The 21,555-nt window shown below is 39.3% G+C and overlaps 1 protein-coding gene across 1 annotated transcript; it reads left to right on the top strand.

Annotated features, from left to right (window-relative positions):
* Nucleotides 1–4,010: 4,010 nt before the first annotated feature.
* Nucleotides 4,011–21,283, top strand: LOC140241823 (uncharacterized). The gene is made up of 2 exons (XM_072321578.1): nt 4,011–4,685; nt 20,377–21,283. Exons 1-2 carry the CDS (start codon nt 4,031–4,033, stop codon nt 21,039–21,041), a joined length of 1,320 nt encoding a protein of 439 aa, XP_072177679.1. The 5' UTR covers nt 4,011–4,030; the 3' UTR covers nt 21,042–21,283.
* The last annotated feature ends 272 nt before the right edge of the window (nt 21,284–21,555 follow it).

The following is a 21,555-nucleotide window of genomic DNA, read 5'->3' as shown; positions in this document are numbered from 1 at the left end:
AAAGAGCCCATTCAAGATTCATCAACGTTAGCTTTAATCCTTCCAATGTGATTTACACTCGACGCTTAATTGGATTCTGGGCGGATTAATCTCAGTAAATACGTGTGAAAATCATCGTGCAAAACCTCATGCAGCGCATTCAGTCGTGCGCGGCCACGACTCATGGCGGTGATTACAGACCTCGTTTCTTCAGGAGCTATTATAGGAGCGCCAGGTGCGGGCGCTGTTTCCCCCTTCACAGTTCAGCCGATTGTCAGTCCGATCGTCTGCCTGCCGCGGACACGAGCGTCGCGCTCCAGTAAAATACTATACAGGGCTGATCCAATCCCTTTGTTCTTGGCTGTCGGATCTATTTCACATGGTTCTTTGGATTCTCTGCCACTCGCCACGCTCTCTTCTTTCCACTTGACCCTGCCATCTGGATTCACCAAACAAGGCGATTAGCTCCAGTAACCGTCGAGTATAGGACACACTCCCAATATCAGTGTTATAACACCCTTGGTATTAGCCGGTCTATCGGTCTGCTTCAATACAAGAACCAATTCAAAACGCACACTCTCTTTAATTGATAGCTAAGTCGTAACAGACAAGATTTTTTTTTTTTTTTTTTTTTTTTTGCTAGGACCTGACACTAGTCTGTATGGACACGATAAGGTAAATGTTGTACAATAATATTTTGGGCTTATTCGTGTAGTATCTCACGAGACTGTGATAATCATTCAGCTGTAAATGCGATACTTACAGAATAACCTTCCTGCAATTCAATAAAGAAAAAAGAAACAATATTCTTGTTACAGAACAGTGCAATGAAATCTGGTAAGCGAAACAAAGGCATAATACTCCTACATGTAGCCCAACATGCATTCCAATGAAATATTAAATACAATGACCAATAAGATTCAACATACATTATACTGTGGTAATTGAATCAACGGACAAAGATATAGTAGCAAGTAAAATAAAGCCTAACCTGCTTACAGTCTTTACGATCAGCAGTGTATCGAAGACTTTAATATAAGCATAAGAATGTCCATACAGGTCAGCTGACTTATAATTGTATTCAAAGAGTTGCATGTTTGATTTTGGAATCTTTTTGTTCTATTTTATGGAAATTGTGATCGAGACATTGTGTTGTCTTACCTTGAACTCCCCCGTAAAAAAACAACAACGACCAAGTACAAAAACGCACTTTTGGCAATCCCCCCCCCCCCCCAAATGTCTAGTAACATAATGCCATAAGGACAAAGCAGTGTTTTTACTTTTCGGATCGTGGAAATTTTCCAGGAAGAAATAACTAATAGATATTGTAAAATGTTGATTAAGTAAGGACAACGTGATATTTTCATTATTAGTAGCGTTAGCAACAGAAGTAACAGAAGCATTATGATTGTTCTTATCATCTATTTGAGAAGATAATGTAGTAAACGCTTGTTGAGACTGAAAATCTCGCTAGAAAAGCAAACTTCTAGTACTATAATATACAAACAGCCAATCAGGGAACACGATTCTTGTTGATTACTATGACATTTTGCTATAATACACAAAGATTTTCTATCATCGCAACTTTCTATTGAAGACAACGCCCTGTACATAGGAATCCAGATGCCCCTCTTAATCTAGGTGAGATGATGACGGTATGGCCATCTGGTTCCTTTTTGGATCCTCTGAAAAAGTGAGCCCGGTTAACGAAGACCATTGACATCAATATTACAATCGATATCATTACTACTATTATCATTATCAGTAACAGGAGTGTAAGCAATACACAAGTGATACAGAAGCGTTGTCATTTTTCTTATCATCATTATTGAGAAGATACTATAATGAAAAATCGTACAAAAAACGTACTTCGTGGTCCCACATACCTATATTAGCGTTTGTATAGCATTAGGAGTTATTGGTTTTCACTCCTGGTCTCAACTTTTATGTGTAGGCTATTCATATATGATTCAACAACATATTTCTAGTACTGCGGGACAGTAAATTTATATTTAAAACTTAGGCAGTTAGTCAGGACGATGACACACATTCTCTTCCAAAATAATACATAGGCACTCTACGTCTGCAAATCAAAAGGCGAGCTGTAATCTTGTTAGATTTTGATCTTTTATGATGTTTCAAGGCATAATCAAAGAATGTTAATGGAGCGCAACTATGGCGATCAATGTTATATATGGTAATAAAACGGATATTTGCCTTAGTGGGAATTATCTTAACGTATGTACCGTGAGTGCATGGTCGACTACGGACCTTTGGATATACTATTATTGAGTTACAATATCTAACATCCCTGAAACCAAAGTAGATAATAATAGAAAAAAGACTCTGTGCCAAAACAGTTCTTGTTTGGGTAGCTTCTTTATTTTCTTTGTATGCGATGAATTTCTGAAAAGAATCTAACGTTTTGATCATAACCATTGTGATACAATGTCAAACATTTGATTATTATAACCACAACATCGAACATAATTTGCCAAAAGTTCTTCGGCTTAATGCGTTCTTGAAAAAAAAAATGATAAAAAGGTGGAAACTACGCAATATTTTCAGGCATTTTTCATAATTAGACATCCATATAAATCAAACTTGTACACAATTACGCAGACATGTGAGCAGGCAAATCATTCACATAGAGATGATCGTAAAAAACACAGCAAGTTTGTATCGTCGTCGTATAGTTAGTTCTTTAATTTAAAAATGGTTATACTCTAAGTGAAATACTCTTTTCTGATTTCAACAATCTTACGGAATATCACCCAGGATTTCTTTTCTCATCTTTCCCCCGCGAACTCGACACCATCAAACTGAAATTAGCCCACAACTCGAGCATTTAATAGTCTGATCTTGACCGCAGGTGGTTTGGGCTGTATTAACCAGGGGAAAAATATAGGTAACGTCATAAACTGCTTCTAAACTATGTCAAAACACTTTTTTTTTCATCCCTTCTGCCATTTTATTGCCTTGGGCAACATTAAAAACTCGAGTTTTTACACACCATTCGGTGGCTGGATCTCTACGGTTTGTGCCAAGGATGCCCCCCTGTTTATCACCGGAGTTCATCCCGTTCAGCTATTCCGAGACGGCGATACTCAACAAACAGGAACCATTGATCGGCATTGGGGTAACCTCATAGACGCGGCGGAAGGAAGAGAAAAGATATTACCTAGCGGCGGCGAGCCTTTGATCTCCTCTCACCAATTCATAGCTCCTTGTAAAGTTTTATTGCTCAATTATTGTGGCGAGGATTTTGCGAAAGGTAGTTTGGTTCTCTCCCCCTGATACGTCAAAAGGGTGCGGGGCTCAGTGAGGCTACTGTGTTAAAACTCTTTGTCGATTTGTCGGCGCGTACCGGGATTGTTCAAGCAAAAACTAGTACCGATCTATTCAGAGAAGGTGTTTGGATTGATAATAGTATTGGTGGAGGGTATGGACTGAAAACAGATGTGACTGTTTGAGTGTGCTGCGAATCCACTTAATTTGTCCACCAATTAAAACGTTCCTTGCTAATGAGACTATATACTTATTGTCAGTGAACCTTTTCAATTACACCCATATATCCCGCGCTCATCGGCGAGTTTCAGCACAGCCCTCTGTCATTATCAGGCGTAATGACCGAGATGGAAACAGTGTTGCGCCTGCGCAGTACTTCCACATCTCTGGCTTCCAACTAATAGCATAGCGGTCAGTGGCATATCAACTTGGCAGCATCGGCATACGCGTACCATACTATAGAGCGACCCGTAGGGGGAGAACCTGGGAGAGAGATAGAAGGAGATGGTTTACTGAGCGTGCCTGCATCTCACACGGTGGAATGCCCCGGTGATATCACCATCTCACCCAGATATAGCATAAACATTATCATTAATACATCTACTTGGTTTGAAATAATTGTTTTGATGCTAGAGACACGGTAACCAAACATAGTATTTCACCGTTGCCGCGTCTTAGGGTGATCGTCTCTCTGCAATGTTCAAATCATAACTCGGCAGGGGGCTTCTTTTCGTTCGTGAGAAGCCATCGAAGGCTGTTTTCAATGCATTCAGCGAGCAGAATTTGCTCATTGCAAGGCGAACTACCCACTGAAAAGAGAGCAAGAAAAGTTGAGTTAGTGAGGGACATCGACATGCAGCCCCTTGCAGACGCCAGCTCTAGTCCCGGTCGAGCCGGTGACGGAAAACCATTGACAAATTGTTTCAGTGGAACAATCTCACCGAGCGGGATGACAGAGTCGACTCCGCCCGAAAGTCCAGCGGTGAGGTCGCCTGAGCCTTCGGCAAGACTGACGTGTTCTCCAGTGGGGAGTATATCTCGCGGGAGTGTAGGGAGACCATCTCGCACTAGCAGCCCGATGCACCACAACTTGCCCCGAGAGAACAGGCAGGACATCAGGGAGAATGATATCGAACAAGTTAACTCTCCCTCGCGCCCGAAGCTGACTCCTTTTTCCGTGCTGGACATCTTGGACCCGAACAAATTTAATGGCTCTGTGTCACCAAAACTCGAGCGGGAATCCGAACGATTATCGGCCGACGAAGAGGGTAGGATATCACCCGAGTTCTCGGTAGGCGGTCGGGACGTTGTTTCGCGGGCCGCATTTTTCGCCGGGCAAAGGAAGCGAGGGAGATTGCTTGGTGGGCATGCTCTCTCTACGTCCTGCTCAGACCGAGGGGTCGACGACAGAGTGTCAGGTGGGTTAACAATTTTCTCTTATTTTCTTTCTTTCTACCAGTCAAACTGATCAATGTACCCCTATCTCAAGCATTTTTTTTTTTTTTTTTTACTTATGTCTACTAATATGAAAAAGCTGTAGTTCTCTGGCTAATGTGTGCAACAGGAGTGCAAAAGAAAGAAGAAGCAATTACCAGTCGTCATCATAATAATAATAATGTTTCCACATCTTTCATCTGAAGACGACAAATAGCGTAGAAAACAATGTGCAAATATGAAATAATGCCCACCTCCAGCGCACTTGTGCGATGAGAAACGGACATGCTCATGTTTTATGGCTTTCAGGCATATTGCACGAATAGTCGCTGTAGGGTTAAAATGACGAGCATTTTTGCACACAAGAGATACTACAACCATGAATCTTGAGTAGTTCTGCATAAACTTACTAGGAATAGACTTCAGTCAAGACGGGCAAAAATGTGGTTACTAAATTACTTCCTAATGATATCTAATGATGTTAAAGAAGCATAATGTATGGGAAAATCTTAATAATAATATAGCATTAATGCGAGTGTATATATCTGCAGCAATTCGACAATGTCCTTACCTTTGAAGACTACATTCATTATATCACAGGCATTATTGGGAAAATACCAAAGACACAAGGCAAGTGATTAAAAAGGGCAGTATTCAATTTATTTCATCGACACATCATCAACTGACCTATGTACAAATTACTTTAGATCGTTGTTCTTGATGAAGTCTACATTAAGGCATTGGAACCATAATGAACAAAATTATCCAAGACATCGCTGCATGTACTGGCAGGTAATACAAGCATATGCATATGTACATCAATAAATTCTTTGTCTTTTTTTGCGAGTCATTGAATGGAAAATGAAATACAGATTTAATTTCTCAGATGATATTCATCCGGCGTTCTTGATCATGGTCAAGCTAACACTTCCAAATTCAAGCACAGTTCGTACGCGCCTGAGATTTTGAAAGACCAAACCATCATTACCCTTCAGACTACTACCCTCTCTCTCAATGGCACAATATATTACCTACAAACCATCACTACCCTTCAGGCTACTACCCTTTCTCTCAATGGCACAGCATATTACCTATCCTATTACCTAAAATGGGGTGGCATAACCGCGATAACGCCGAGGCGTAGTAGTAAGAACTAGCGAAATTCTCTCTTCATGCAGAAAAATCGCCAAGATCCTGGCGTCGGAGTCAAGTTAGTCAATGAAGCTCGGAGTGCTGCCCGATAGACGTCGCCTAAGCTAAGCTCGTGTGACGAGTAAACGAGAACTGACATGTGATAGCTAGAAATTAGGCTTTCTCTGTATGATTCAATTCTAACAGACATTGATTTAGTGAAGATATCTGAAATGAAGTATTGGGATATTGTTTGAAGTATCTGTCTTCTTTTCTTCAATACCTTGTTTTGTTTTTACCTAAACTGTTCTTGAACATAATGACACTATATAACTTTGTAGGACTCCTCGTTGTGTTTAGTTATTCTAATCTTCCCTTAGCATTCTGTCTCAACTTTAAGCAAACAAATTTGTATCTGGTTCAAACAACTGGACATTGCAAACATTATCCGAGACTTGTGTTTATCTCTCTAGATGCAACGCCATTCTTTGATGCTATACTTTTATGGATGTTGGGGCCTCTCATGATGACCAATTTATTGTATAGACTGCACGTTTGTTTTGTGGTTTCAGGAGTTGTTTTCATCACATTTTCCATCTAGCAGAATAATATTTCATTACAATTTTGCTGTGTTTTTTTCACAAAGTAAATCGCAGTCCTTTGATTCTTCCTATAGACTCGTTCCACTGAAACTGAAAGCATTTCTGCGTTATTTTCGCTGTCGGTCTTTTTCAAAAGCTCCGAATTCTATCACCTCAAACCGAGTTTCGGTCGCTTCAGGTTCCTCCCTCTGAGTCTTTTATGTCAAATAGTCGTCTGTACTTGTTTATTTACCAAAGGGATTTGCACAACAGCGATACTGACGGAACTGTACCGTTGTTAACGGAAACAAAGTCTCACAGACGTATTTTTTTTTTGGCAGCATTTAAATTACGAATTCTACAATCGACTGCATGGCGAGATAATAATCACTCGGGTCATTGTACAGTCTCTTCGTGCCCATATACACAATGACGTACGTATTTTATACTATTCGTGTACTTCAGCTACAATTTGAAGACGACCGATTTAACTAGAAAGGCTCATTAGAATGCTCGAAATATAATCAGAAAACACATCCAATGAGTCAGTCTCTGGATGTCGTGCGAAGTTTAACCATCATGGTTTAGATAGTGCCCGACCGCACAGCCCCCCCTGTCCCAGCTCCTATAAAAGTCGATACTCATCTAATACAAATCATAATTATGCAAGAACAATCGTAAATGGGGCATTCCTTTGCTGACGCCTTTTGCTCACCGTCTTTTCCAGAAATACATACAATCGGTAGTGATCGGTCAACTAATGATGAAAAAGTGGCACATGAACCTATCAGTATTAAGCTCGACTTTGATAAGAAAATGAACGTTTAAGAAATAGTACAAATAAAGGTATCTTTAGAATCAGACACAAAAACACTTGTACTTAAGAGTTAAATACGTTCTGACAGTGATATTGGTCAGGCTCATTATAAGTACTACAAGACGTCATTGACCTTACAACTCATTTTTTTAAAAAGATATCAATTATTATTTCATGAGTATTCATCAATAATTCATCCATTACAACTCCTTGTATTTCACAAAGTCATTTTGTAAGTCTATACAACAGAGCAGTGTGTTGTCAATAGTATTGCTTGTTCTTGGATTCATGTCAATATGAAAGCTGGTCGTGATTTGTGTACAGGTGACTGCAGACTAGGTTAGGAGTGCGCATGACGTCAGCTGATTTACATATATCAATATTCTACTAAAAACAGGTTAAATCTGCAAATTCCATAACTCTCCTATTATTTGTCTGATTTTTGAAGACACCTTTCCTGTTCTGTTGTCTATTTACCTGATGTCTATTTAAATGCACATGGAGTGCAGTGCTACTTTGATCCCTATACCAGATACTGATTGTCAGACCCAAGTGACTCATGTTTGGATTTTAACATACGCTGGCATGTGGTTACTCACGCTGAAGGGCTATAATAGACAGCGTTTTGTATAGGTATATGTGTCGGACTGCAGCCATAAGATACATTCGTTCTCGCTTTAAAACGATGCATAACTCGGCGATTGGCGTGCTCCAGTTAGGACAAATCTACGGAATAGATGACATTGTTGAAAGTGATTGCGTGATCTTACATGGCACTCCCGGTGGCTAACAAGAAGACTCGTCGGAAAGTCAGACACGTCATTGTGATTTATCCTGTTGGATTTGTTTTTCTGTTCTTCTTCGTCAGAAAAAAAGGCATTAAGTCTAACCTCCAAACGAGTTTTAATCTGCGTTGCATACTTATTATATTCGTCAGATCAGCTAAATAGTACGTTTCCAATTACTGCTGGCTAAATGTTCATGGCAGTGAGATTAATCGATGAAAATGTCACTCTTCTCCTTAGTGGAAACGATATCCTTTCTTTCTTGAATTCATCGTAAAGCCCATCTAATTTTACGGAGGGATCTCTGATGGAATATGTAAGCTTCATTAAAATGCATGAAAACTCAAGCATTCCCCGTGCATATATACGTGTATCAAGAGTTTTATAGACCCATCTCACTCGGATTCGTAATCCCCGTAGTTTTCATCACTCGCGCCGAGCTTGATAGCTGAGAATTTCATGCAGATGTGTTGTTCAAAGTTTCCTGTATACGTCGCCAATCGACTCAACAGGCGTCTGCTCTCGAAGCTATAAATCATTGTGCTTGCTACGGGCAAAATGCAATTAAGTAGCTGTCACAGATAACAACATCCCCTTTCGCATTTGCATCATATTTCAGGAATTCATAACGCGGATGATCCACCCACCCATACTCGACTACTGATTCTTTTGTTATTACTACTTCAACTACCACTGCGACTACCACTCCTTTACTCTAATCACCTGCTGTTAGTTTTGTCTTCCTCTTACAACTGTCTTACAGCAGTCATTCGAAGGGAACTTGAAGCTTTCTGTCGCTTGGTTTCCTGCACGCATGGATTCCTTGTTTCATCAGCGGTCACATATAAAAAAAAATAATCTATTCAACAACGATAACAGCAATACCATGCGCAACACTAATAACGACTTTCGCCGTTTCATTTACATACTCCGATAACAACAATGCTACTGCCGTTTACAACTATTACTATTTAAGATTGCTGCATGGTACTAAACGTACCTGCATTTTACTTCTACTACTTTTGCTACAAACTACTACTGCTATAATTCCACACTACTTCTACTACTACTACCACACTACTGCCACCACTACTGCTACTGTTACTGCTGCCACTACTACTATCGACTAGAAAAAAAAAAACAACGTTTCCACTATCTAAGATAAGGCATAAAAATTTTCATGTCTCTTAGGAAATGCCTCACTGAAAGAAGCATGTATAAGGCCCTACATTACTTTCATAATTATGTTTAACTTAAATCATAGCTATTGAAGATTATTGTTTTAGGACGCACACTCGGGTTTTTTTTTTTTTTCGTACAATGTTAAAGGGATCGTATAGTTTTGGTTGAGACCTAATTTCAGGTGTCTAACACTTTTTGGTGAGATAATGAGAAACACCTTATGATATATGAAAGAGCATGTAGTTTTATGAGGAATTCTACGTTTATTTGATGAAAATTGGTTTTGAAATAGCTGAGATGTCCAAAAAAGAGCGATTCTAATAAACTGTGGGACCCACACTTTATTACGATCGCTTTGTTTTACTCTGTTTTTGGATGTGTCAGTCATTCCAAACCCGATTTTCATCAAATAAAGTTTGAATTCCTCTTAAAATGGTATGCTCTGTACTATATCGTAAAGTGTTTTCTTGGTATCTCGCAAAAAGTTAAAAGCCCAATTCTCATCTCCACCAATACTGTACCATCCCTTTAAGTTCTCATGTAGCAAAATAATGAATCAGTATATGATTATTTGTTGAGAGAGACAGGGGTTTTAGTTATTCATGTATGTGTCAAATGTATGAAAGTAACAACACGACATTTTTTTAATCAGAAAGTCACCACTAACTACTCCTTAATTGTTACAAATGAATTTCTCTTTAAAAACAAGCCCGATTCGTGGTTATAAATCGTTGCGTTCAACTGGGCCAGAGGGTAGACAATTCTGGTAGTAAGTGTGACCATGCACCGTCACTAAAGACGAGGAAAACATAAATGGATATAGATACATTAGAATGAAAATAAAGATGTGAAGAGTTTTATTGCAAAACAGGCTAAGCGTCATTTTTAACAATTTCAAAGTAAGTCCATCATCAGATAGGGTAAAATTAAACCTTTCCAGTAATACCTCACTAGGAACATAACAAGAAATATTCTAGAAGTTATGATTTAAAAATATCCTGTATTTTCTTATTATTTTCTTTGTTTTTAGCAGCTTTAATCACAAATATCTCAACTTAATAAAAATGGATTTATCTCGTTTTGCGATAAATCTCTTCATGTATACATGTATGTACAAACAGGGTAACACATCAGCTGGCATTAACATGAAATTGAGCTTAGAATAACTCTATAGGTATATTCCTACCTGATGTTTAATTTACTGCAATAGTGGAAAAGCGGACAGAGAGAAGTGACTAAAGTTGGTCAATAGCTAGAACGGTCAGCAAGAGGTTATATCAAGGAGTTAACTCCTTGGTCATATCAACATCATGGGACGAGTGGTAAATAACCACACAGTCGTGGAATTGCAATGGACACGCATTGAAAATATCAGTGAAGTGCGCACTCTGTTGTCAGGCCTTAGGCGTCGGTGGTGACATGCGAGCGAACAGAAAGTGAAGCGGCTATTATGCAAAAGACTTTAATCATGTACAATACAATGAAATCCAGTCAGGTTTGGATGAATAGATGTTTGGATGAGTTAACGCTGCATAGTTCATACGTTTTTATTTTTTCTCGTTTTTTTTTAACTTTGTCATAGATGCAGTAACGTGTAGTATTAACCTTGTTCATAACCTCATCCCTTAAAAAAGGGATGTTATGGGGGTGATTTTGACATGGAGCAATCATATTATCTCCCATTTATTTGCTCTCAAAGCTGTGGGCATTCTTACGAGTGACGATTTTTATGTTGGGGAAGAGAGAGTAGGAAAGCATATCCTCTTGTACATCATGGAATATACCGAAAGTTAGAAACAGAAGATATTCCATGGAACAACTCAAAACTTTCTGCTACAGGGACCACTCATGTTTGCGAGTACGAACGTGTCTCTTTTTGTCCTATCGGTCTTCTCCCCTCCCCCTTTATGTTTTATTTTATTTTCCTCATTAGCATGCTCAAACTATGATTACTAAAAACAAAATGCATCATTTTTGTAACAATGGAACGTGGTAAAAAAAAAATGAGTGTCGTCTGCTAACCGTCACATAATTTTCCAGTTAGCCGGTGTGTGTGTGTGTGTGTATACGGCTTGTACGGTCTCCGCACAGCGCACTATTCACTCAGCGGGTGAGTTTTAACCATAACAAGGCGAGATTCGATGTTCGCGCGCAATCGCCCATGTCCGAATTACTATTAGCATGAAACGCAACCCGGCTGGCAGCCGACCCAGACGGGGGCTCGCCGCTCCCTTCTCAAGCCACTATTCCATCTTTACGTTCTCTATCTACTAACATTTTCCTTCTGCCAATCTCGTACTTCTTCCCTACAGCTCCGTCGTGTCCTACTTTTTCCCTCTCCTTCCTTTCCCTCTCTCTCACACACACTATTTCTCTCGCTATCTATAGGTATCTTGATCTATCTATATTATAATGCAGCTATACCTATACGTTTTTATAGATGTTATACATTTTCTGTCTTTCTCACCGTTCGATCTTTCCTTTTAAAGAATAACCTAAAGCGTAATAAGTGGCTTGATTTGGCATAATAGCCATTCTACCCCTTTACAGACACAATTTTTGTTAGATATCATCCATTTTCATGCGTTTTTAGTCATTTTTGTTTTTTATCTAAACATAATAGAAGTTATTGATCTATTCAAAATTAGTTTTATATTTTTTCATCTAAAACATAAGATAATTCATAAGTTCAAAATTAGTTTTATACAAACGCGAACTGAGTGCACCAAAAAAAGAAATACTTAGTTTGTAAATATTTCCTGGAGGCCAATGTTATGTTGCTCAATGGTTTCGTGAATTGAGTTATCAAGAGACAGATGACTTATATACTCAGTTTTCATTTTGCGGAGCCGTCAACATCCAGTGCCGCAAGCGTTCACTTTAAGTACCGTTGAAAAAACCGTGAAGGTATTGATGGTTTCAGATTCATTTTCCCAAACTTTTTGTGTCGGAATGTACCGGAGGAAAATATTACATTCAAGCATCCTCCAAGCCATTAATTATTCGTGATTGCGAAAACCTGAGCTGAAGTAAAAAGACATTTTGGTTTAATGATCACCTATTAGTCGACATAACCATCCAATTCAGTTTCCAAACACGATAAAGGGAGGGAAAAACTTCTTGAAGGGATTTGTCATAACGACATGATTTTAAAGTAGCCGTAATACACACCGATCTTTGCTTCTATACATGACACAATTCAGAGGTAATCGTCTCTCTGTTGCCTACAGGGCAAACATTTTCCGACGGAAGGGAGATCTAATTTTGCGTCAAGTAACAAGTCATGTAAGCAACATTCAAAAAGGTATTAACGGCATGTTTTTACTTGCCATTAAGGTAGTTCCTGAGATGACTCGAAGAAAATTAGAAAATTCTGCTTTCTTGACTCAAACTAAATCAAAGATTTACAACTACAAACACACACACACTTCCACAAAAAACAGCATATATATTACAAAGTTATCATCCATAATTAGGGCTTTTCCCATGTCTCTTCGGTAATAATATTTACAGAGGAGTTCAGAAAATGAATTTAATCGGACGGAGTAATTATCATCATGTATAGTGATGAATATCCTCGTGCCGGCTGGCGTTTACCCCGAGTATTAAAGCCTCAACATCCGGTGCTGTTGAAGAATTCTTGATGAGCCTTTCTTCTGTTTATTCATGAAGTGCATCAGCGCATCAAAACGCGTTAATTCAGTGAAATCTTAATTTACAGAAGTATTGACACGTTATCCTTTTAAACTCACCAAGAGCCAGAAACGACATTAACGTAGTTTGGAGCTGTATCTTTTTACCATGAGCGTTTACCATCATTACTCTTTGAGTTTCATTTGAGCTGTTTGTTGCCCAAAGAACAACTTTTTTTTCATTCACAAATACTCTTGGATTGGTAGATTTATAACTATAATTGCTTTTCCAATTGGCAACACGTTTTAGAATAATTTTATTTCTCTTTTCTCTCTATTTTCTTTTAATGTTTAACTGGTTTATGCAAATTATCATTTTAATCTTTCTACAATATGAGATATGCAGAGAAAATTGGACTTGCCAACTTGACGATTGAAAGAGGATTTCTGAAGCAAAGTTTCCCAAAGTCTTTATGCAGTAAGGGAACAGCGATACCTGAAGCTGAGACAAAAAAGAGACAAACTTTTAAGCAGAGTTTATCTGAGACATTCCCTTGAAAAGAATCACTGCATATGCAATCTAGAAAATGTCAGTTTTCCGGTGTTTGGATTGCTTTTCTTTAGCTCATAATCTATCAACTATACATACAGCTTGGCATCATTTTAATTGATCTTTACCTAAGATCTGACAGTGTTGTGTGCTTCTTTCATTTGCAAAGCAGTTTGGGTAAACAGCATATTTGTTGTTATTTAGTACTATTCTTTTTAGATATTTATCGGTTCCAGCATCATGCTTGTAGCGATGAAAGTGCATTCCTAAATGACAGTGTGTGTTGCATCAAAATATTTTGATTTCATATGAGGTGAGGAATTCGAGACCACCGAATCAAAAGATAAAATGTTACAGTGCAATGCTAAGCGTTTGTGATATTAGTGTAAGTTAGCGTTACATACCCTCAAAGCAAAAAAAATTGTATGATACTTTGTTAAAGATTCAGTCTTCCATGGGCGCAAATAACATCGGGCTCAAAAAGTCTATCCTGCTCCCCCTTTATTCATGTTTTGAAATCCAAAGAGATGATGATTGTAACAACTAGGTCTGTTTTGTGTAATTGTCTCTTCCTAACAGGTCTCGAAAGAAACTGTCAGCTGGGTTTGTTGTTATTGGGACTTTTTATGATATGTTAGAATTTCGTTGGTTCTGTTTCGCTGCCCGAGATATATATTTCGAAATATACGGTTTGTCATATGAAACGATTCGCTGACGGCGGAAATGTGAAGCGTTTAGCGCAATAAAACGGGACGAGTGTGGCTGCGTGGTTTTAATTTATTGCCGCTCGACACGGAACGAAAACGAGAAATAAATGGCGGCCAGATCGGCGGGGATACAATCGGTTCGCGCAAGTCACGATCAATTTTCGAAATCGAGCCAAGTTAGCCATGAAATGAGCTTTTATAGAGTCATCCTTTCACGCCGTAAAATTAAAGTGTACCCCTCGGCGCCAGCTACAAGTGTTCACGCTGCAGAAATTTCAGGTGACTGAAAAAACAATTTGTCGATTTTTCCATTGCAATCAGTTTTTCTTGAAGAACCGCATCGTAAGAAGGCTTCTCTATCTTGAAGGAGCACCTGGTCCAACTTTGGGAAGAGTTGTGTTTCTATTTAGCACGCCAATTTTGGTGCGTACTCGGCCCATTGGTCGCGAGCGGTGAACCCTGGAGTTACGGGGATAAATGCTTCAAAGACGCCGCGGTGAGCCGACCGTCCCCCGATCAAGACCAGCGGGGGACTTCTCCGGTGAACGGGGCGTGTAACTCGCTTCCTCGAGTCACAGGCGCACGCGGCTTTCGTTGATCTTGTTTCACACAAGATGACGTTTAAACGGAAAAATGAATCGGATTCATGTCGCCAGGGAGACTGTGGATACTCCGACCGTTTAAGATAAGACTCTACTCTGTGACACATTAATTTCGTGTTCACGCAAAGCTTCATCGGCCCGTTTGGCGGCATTATAAGATGTTCGGCTGGAACCTGGGAGAAAAAGCGGGTAGCATTTAGTGTCAAAGGAGTTTGCAGAACGGAAGATAATTGGTGCTCTCGCAAAGTTGAAGACCACTGAAATAGCGCCGACACTCAGATCATTCTTTCAGGAAAACAACACCTTTTTTTTTCTTTTTCATGTATGGAAAATGCGCTGCTCCTAGTGGCTTGTATATCTCCCCAGGTTCAGTGGTAAATTGGGATTAATGGCAGCATAGCATTTCACAACATTATGTGAGATTTTTTTTTTCCAAGGATGAAATAAAGTTTGGAAGTCTCGAGCTACTTTGAATAAGTCAGACACACTTTTCTCATTATTCTTTATACATGCTTACAATTACCTGTGAAGTTTTTCTACTTCAGAGTTGTTTTGTTTTGTGCGAGTGTATGTTCGTTTGATAATGTGATTGTACTTATTTATAAAGGACATTAACATTTCTATACCTTTTAAGTAGAGAAAGAACATCATCAGCAAGTGACAAAGGCATTACATCTATTGCCATTTTTGTTTCATGAATAGTGTGAAGATGTAGAAACTGAATGCATATTTATGAGTAGTATAATTGTTCTCTGTATAACTTTTATCTCTCTTCATCTTGGTTTATTTCTTTCAAATTGTTCAGACCTTGTCTCTACTCTCATTCTAACTCTCACTCATTCAATGTCAACTTTGATCAAGTTAACTCCTTTTGTGCATAATTATGAACATAGTCTTGCGTACCCTGACAAAGTGTAGAAATTACGCACTCGGGGTTTTCCCCCCTAAATTTTATTGACTAGTCGAAAAACAGTCCAACAAGAGTGATGTTAAATATCTATGATTCTTTTATTAACATTTGCAAGAAATTACAAGAGTACAAGGTGACACCACTTTGTCAAATATATTGCAATAATTCATTATGTGTTGCATGTTGTGGCTCTCCATTTTGTTTGTTTTCTGTAAGCTCGTATCTCCACATTATGGTATGACAAGGGTGTCCATCGCGTCAGTGCATACACAGCTATGTGTGTCACCGGCCGTTTTCTATCCTCCATCTGATTCATTTAACACAATTTTCTGTACACAATTCTCAATGATAGGTTAACCTACTTGCCCCGGTGCAGTAGATGGCTGGGGCATTTTGTCTGCATGCTTGCTTTGTGACGTTTTCATACTATTATAGCTGTACTTTGCCAAAGCGGTCCAGTGAAAGGGTTCCATGCATTGGTTGCAATGTGCGGCTCCCTCGAAAGGGAATTAATATGGGCCCTTCGGCGGATTCAGTGAAAACTTTTGAGGCATCAAATGCTATCGACATGGATTAAATCATGATATGGAGGCCGAGTGGAATAGCCGAAAATGGCTTCCGCCTCACATCTACCTTTCTCTCGATTCTTGCGGGGTGCACAAATGGAACGTACAGACCCTATGTGTCCTCCTATCACTTGATGCCGGAATTCATCTAACATGTGGGCTATGTGATTCTCCCTTAATTGACGTCTATCGATTACCTCTCATAACACTGCATAATTACAAGCTATCCCCCAATAGATTGGACATCCTCATTGTAATCGATGGCACTTAGAGCGACGCATGCACCGGGGCCTCCAAAAAGCGGTCATCCTTTTCATTCTCACCTCTCCGTGTGCCATTTAAATCAATCCTGCTAACCCATAACCCCCGGATGCATTGGATCGAAAATGAATCACAAACTAAATACATTTAAATTGATTGAGCAATAAAACGGGGGCACGTTAACGACAGAGGTGTACACTCAACCTCCATTCTTTTACCTGTCTTTCCAGTTCCCCAAAGTGATACCATCGCTAATTAAACACCTCTGTTCATTTTGGACTCATTACGGGATGTTTGTTCCCCGAGATACCCCCCACTCTGGCCCATCGCACTCGATTTGTCCTGGCGGAGCAAACGATCATTGGGCGGCCGTGGCCAGCAGATGACGTAGCTTTATCTGCTTGGCGTAATATTGTTGTCTGTGTTTACAGCATTTAACTGCAATATTTATTCTGAGGAGGATAGCTACAAGTTAGCCATTGTACATTTGTGTTTGATCTCTCCGTGGCTTGCAGCTCGCAAAAGAGGTAGTAATTCCCACACCTTCGGGTACGTTTAATTGCATGTGTGTGTGTGTGTGGGGGGGGGGGGGGGGGGCTAATGGTATATTTCGAACCCCTGTGGTTTGGTTTCTGAGGTTGTAATGGACACGTCAGCATACTCAAGGTGATGTCATGCCTTGGAATTTTTTGACATTCATTCCATCAAATAATGACATTTCCACAACATCAACGCATCTTATCCTTAAAGAAAAATAATAAAGAGAGGGTTTCCGTGTTTTTTTGTGTGTGTGATAGTAGGAACGAATGTATTATCAGCGTTAGGAAAAGTGTTCAAAAAGTGCCTGCCGATATTTTTAGAGTTCGTTATGCTCTCATAACCGAACAAGTATTCAAAGTGGATTGGAAGTTGCCAATAATGCTTGGGAAAAAAACACAAAAAGCAAAGTGGCTGCTATGGTATGCACAAACAATTGTGATGTTAAAGATATATTTACATTTATGCTTTCCCTTGTATGACATTGCTTAGTCAGTGTTTTCTTTTTTAATTATTTCGCTCTTCTTCTCGGCTACAAAAATAAAATAAAGCAAAACAAAACAAAACAGAACAAAAGAAACAAACAAACGATATATTTTTTTTTTTTTGTACCACGACCAAATTGGTAATGTTATATCTTTAGGAGAATTTTCTTCTATGCACAATCAAATAGTCTTAATGACCATTCTGCAGTCGTTTCAATGTTTTTTTCATTCCACCAGAAATCCGAGGTATACCCAGACTTAGATCATTGTAGATTCAGTCACTATGTACAATTTTATAATTTTATATAGCTGAATTCATGCAGCTTTCTGGTTTTATGAGTTAAGCATTTTCCAATTTTATGGTAGGTTTCATCAGTGAATGTATCAAGATACAAGAATTTGCAAGGATTCGTAATGTCTCAAAATCGATATTGGATGCGGCATCATAATTAACGCTACATTACCCAAAGAAAGAGAGAGCAAAGAGAATGTTATCTCAAACTCGTGACGTGTTGCTACAGAGGAACTTCGTGTCTACAATAGAGTGAGCTAACTATGACGCCAGCTTTCGAGTTATTTCATGAAATAATGCGCAGTGTGGATCTGGCGTGAATATACAACTCGTGGTGTGTGTGCAAGCTTGCGTGATATGACAGATAGAGCGGTTACCAGATGTTCATTTTATGGGCCTATATTGAAGAATAGATAAATGATGTACAGTGTATATGCATGGCATATCGTACCACACTTGCGTGCAAAGAGATGGATGCAAACACTGTAGCTGTCTACCTCGATTTTCATTTCTTCTCTCGAATGAAAGTAACAGGAAAACTAATTTAAAAAATAGACTTACTTCTCAAAATTACATCATTGCTATTGGATAACATTTCGGAACAGTCATTTTGGTTGTTGTTGTTGTTGTTGTTTATGATGCGCTCATTTTCATTTCTTGGTTACGTTGTTTGTACTAAATATCTCTGATTCAGCCGTAAAAAAAAAAGAAAAAAAAGAAACAAAAAACGAAACAAAAAAAAAAGACCCGCATGGCATGGAACATGAATTTGTAAGTCTGCTAATGGAATACACACACACACACACACACACAAAGCTATATATTTTGTGTGCATATCTGTGTATGTGCGTGTGTGTGTGTGTGTGTGTGTGTGTGTTAAAACACTTCCCTTGATAGTGGGACCTGCCGCAAAAATTCAGGCTGGGCTATCCGTCATTTTCTTTGAAAGACTGGGAAAATTGTATAATGAAATTGCGTATTACAGCGTATCATCATTTCCCATATGTTGCAGTTTCTTTTTTTAATAGCATCTGCCAATTTGCATTAGCAGTTTGAAAATAGAGAGTCAAGTTCTTTTCCTGTTTTTTTCTTCTCTCTCTCTGTCTCTCAACCCGCTCTTTCCTTCAGAGAACCGTGACTCTAAAGAGACAGGAGATTGTTATCGCTAATATTTATGCTTTGAAATCTTGAACGTGATGAAGGGGGTGAAATCCGCGGTCAAAATTCAGCCGAGTCAACCCTGGGTGTTTCCTTCTTTTTTTTCTACTTCGTGACATGGACAGGCAAGAATATTTTAATGGTGATGGTAGAAACTAGAGCGTCGCCTTCATTTGCATGTGCTGCACGATAAAACGACTCAAGGGTGATGAAGATTTAATTGATCCCAATTTGATTGCATGTACGGTCTTGGAGAAAGCCCGTTGCGCTGAATTTTCTCTCCTACGATTTTGAGGTGGGGGGGGGGGGGCTATAGAAAAAATTCCCCCATGTATTTCAACGATTCCTCTGTGTGTTACGTTCCAAACAAAGACATGCATAAGACATATTAGCGTAAAGCCAATCGTCGTATTTACACTCCATAATATGTGAATATTGGCTTATTTGTGTGCATATACCAAACTGTCTTCGTGGTGAAATTTGATTTACATTCCTCTGCAAAGAAATAATGATAATAATGAGGGATGCATCTGTTTTTCGGCGGCCATTTTCATTGTTCAGCAGGCAACATGTAAATGTATTAAGGCATATGAAAGGTCTCATTTACCTTTGGGGAGCAGTGATTTTAAAAATGTTCAAGATATCACATTTGATGCCTATGTGTAGGTCTGTTGTATCACAAAACGACCTACCATATAAATTTTTTGCAATTAAGCCTAAATTATAAGGACATATCAGTATATTTCTCAATAAACCGTAATTGTAGACGGTTTAATCTGGAAGTATTCTTATTATAACTATTGTTTAAATTTTGTGTATTTAACAATACTTAGCATCGATTATACGGATTCAGTTTTTTACAGTGGTTGTTTCTATCTCTAACTCGCATTTCAGAACTAGTTTAAAGCACTAATGCTGGGTTTTTGTTTCATCTGCAAATGGTAAACTATGATTTTAAAGTGGCCTTTTCGTTCTGATTACGTGTCTTATGACACTCGATTTGCCTTGGACAAGAAAATCATCATTTCACGACACTCATTACATTCATTAAAAGTAACTGATCATCTTGCGTATATCTTCAACTTCCTTACGTCGTCAATTTGATTCAAGACAAAGGGATGAAATTCAACCTCTCCTCACTGACAGACACACACACTAAAATAAATTTGTATGGGATAGGTTTTTTTTTTTTTTTTTTTTTTTTTTTGGGGGGGGGGGTCAACTAAAAACAGTGAAAGATAGCTATTTTGACTGCAAGTTTACCGTAGGTTATGTTGATACCATGTGGACTTGCAAGGAAAGTTACAAATCACTATTCCATGTCATGACCGTGCAGAGTTTTTAGGAAGTACTACTTTAAAATATAAGATAGATCTAATTATCAATAACAGTTGAAAGTAGGAGTTATATCGGTATGAATAAATGTGACTATTTTCATGGTTTAAACAGGGTTTTTTCGCCTCTTTTTCATTCGTTTAGATTCCGAACACTCGCTGGTGGACGAAGCCCTGAAAGATCCTCTGTCTCCGTCTTTGGATCAGCACGTGGACGTCAACGACAACGAGGATGACGACGAGAGTCACGTGGATGAGGACCAGGACAGCAGGGATCCCGACCTAGACGACCGGGTGAGCGGGGAAGAGTGTGACGACAAGGACGACATCCCGGGCAAGAAGCGGAAGAGGTCTGACAGCGACGGCAACAATAACGCGAAGGCAGGCAAACCCCGGCGGGCGAGAACTGCGTTCACGTACGAACAGCTGGTCGCTCTCGAAAACAAATTTAAAACGACGCGCTATTTGAGCGTGTGTGAGCGTCTAAATCTGGCCCTGTCGTTGAGTCTAACAGAGACACAAGTGAAAATCTGGTTCCAAAATCGACGAACGAAGTGGAAGAAACAGAACCCCGGTATGGACCCTAATGCCCCTACCACCACGTCCGTTACTACCCCGCAGCCTTCCCCACCGCTATCGGCAGCAGGGCTGCACGCCGCGGCGTATGGCACAGGACTCATGTACGGCTCACATCTTACGTACCACTCCCCTCTACACGCCGCTGGCGCCGCGATACCATACGTGGTCGGGTCGCCAATGTTCACGCATATGCATGGCCACCACTACTTTCCCCATTCGGGTCACGTATAGCAATCTTCTGGCCACCATACCCATCCCTTCCTCACCACTGCCGCTTACTTGCCTCGTGTGATGATTCGACTCTCTCAGACTATTTCATGTGAGACAGTTTTGAAAGCTTTTGATTGAAGTCATATCTACCACCACTTTAAATACTTGTCATGGGAACAGGTAGCTGCACATGCTTGATGATGGTTTATGTTAGAAAAGCTGAGTAAAAGTTGTCAGGACTGGGCAATTGATCACGAGACTGCGAGGGAGAAATAATGTGATTCGTAACGTACACAAACATGACAAAGCGACAACGCACAAAATGTATATCATGCTATCAGACACCATGGACACGTTTTTGATATTGGCAAGTTTGCGCGTTATCTCAATACAGTAAATAAAACAAACGTTATTATGTTTGTGTATTTTTGTGTAAAAATATTGAATGTTAATGTGTAAACACTGGACTTGTACAATAGTCACTATAGCCATGTTATCACGAAAGATCACGCCATGTATACTCAGTTTATTTGTT

The sequence above is a fragment of the Diadema setosum genome, chromosome 18 (genome assembly GCF_964275005.1).
Source record: "Diadema setosum chromosome 18, eeDiaSeto1, whole genome shotgun sequence".
NCBI classification, from domain to species: Eukaryota; Metazoa; Echinodermata; class Echinoidea; order Diadematoida; family Diadematidae; genus Diadema; species Diadema setosum.
This window is presented reverse-complemented; position numbering and strand designations above follow the sequence as displayed.

Excerpts from the sequence above, each read along its gene's own strand:
- LOC140241823 (XM_072321578.1), top strand. The coding sequence starts at position 4,031 with ATGCATTCAGCGAGCAGAATTTGCTCATTGCAAGGCGAACTACCCACT. Across the intron at positions 4,686-20,376 it reads GGTCGACGACAGAGTGTCAG|ATTCCGAACACTCGCTGGTG; the intron begins GTGGGTTAACAA and ends TCATTCGTTTAG.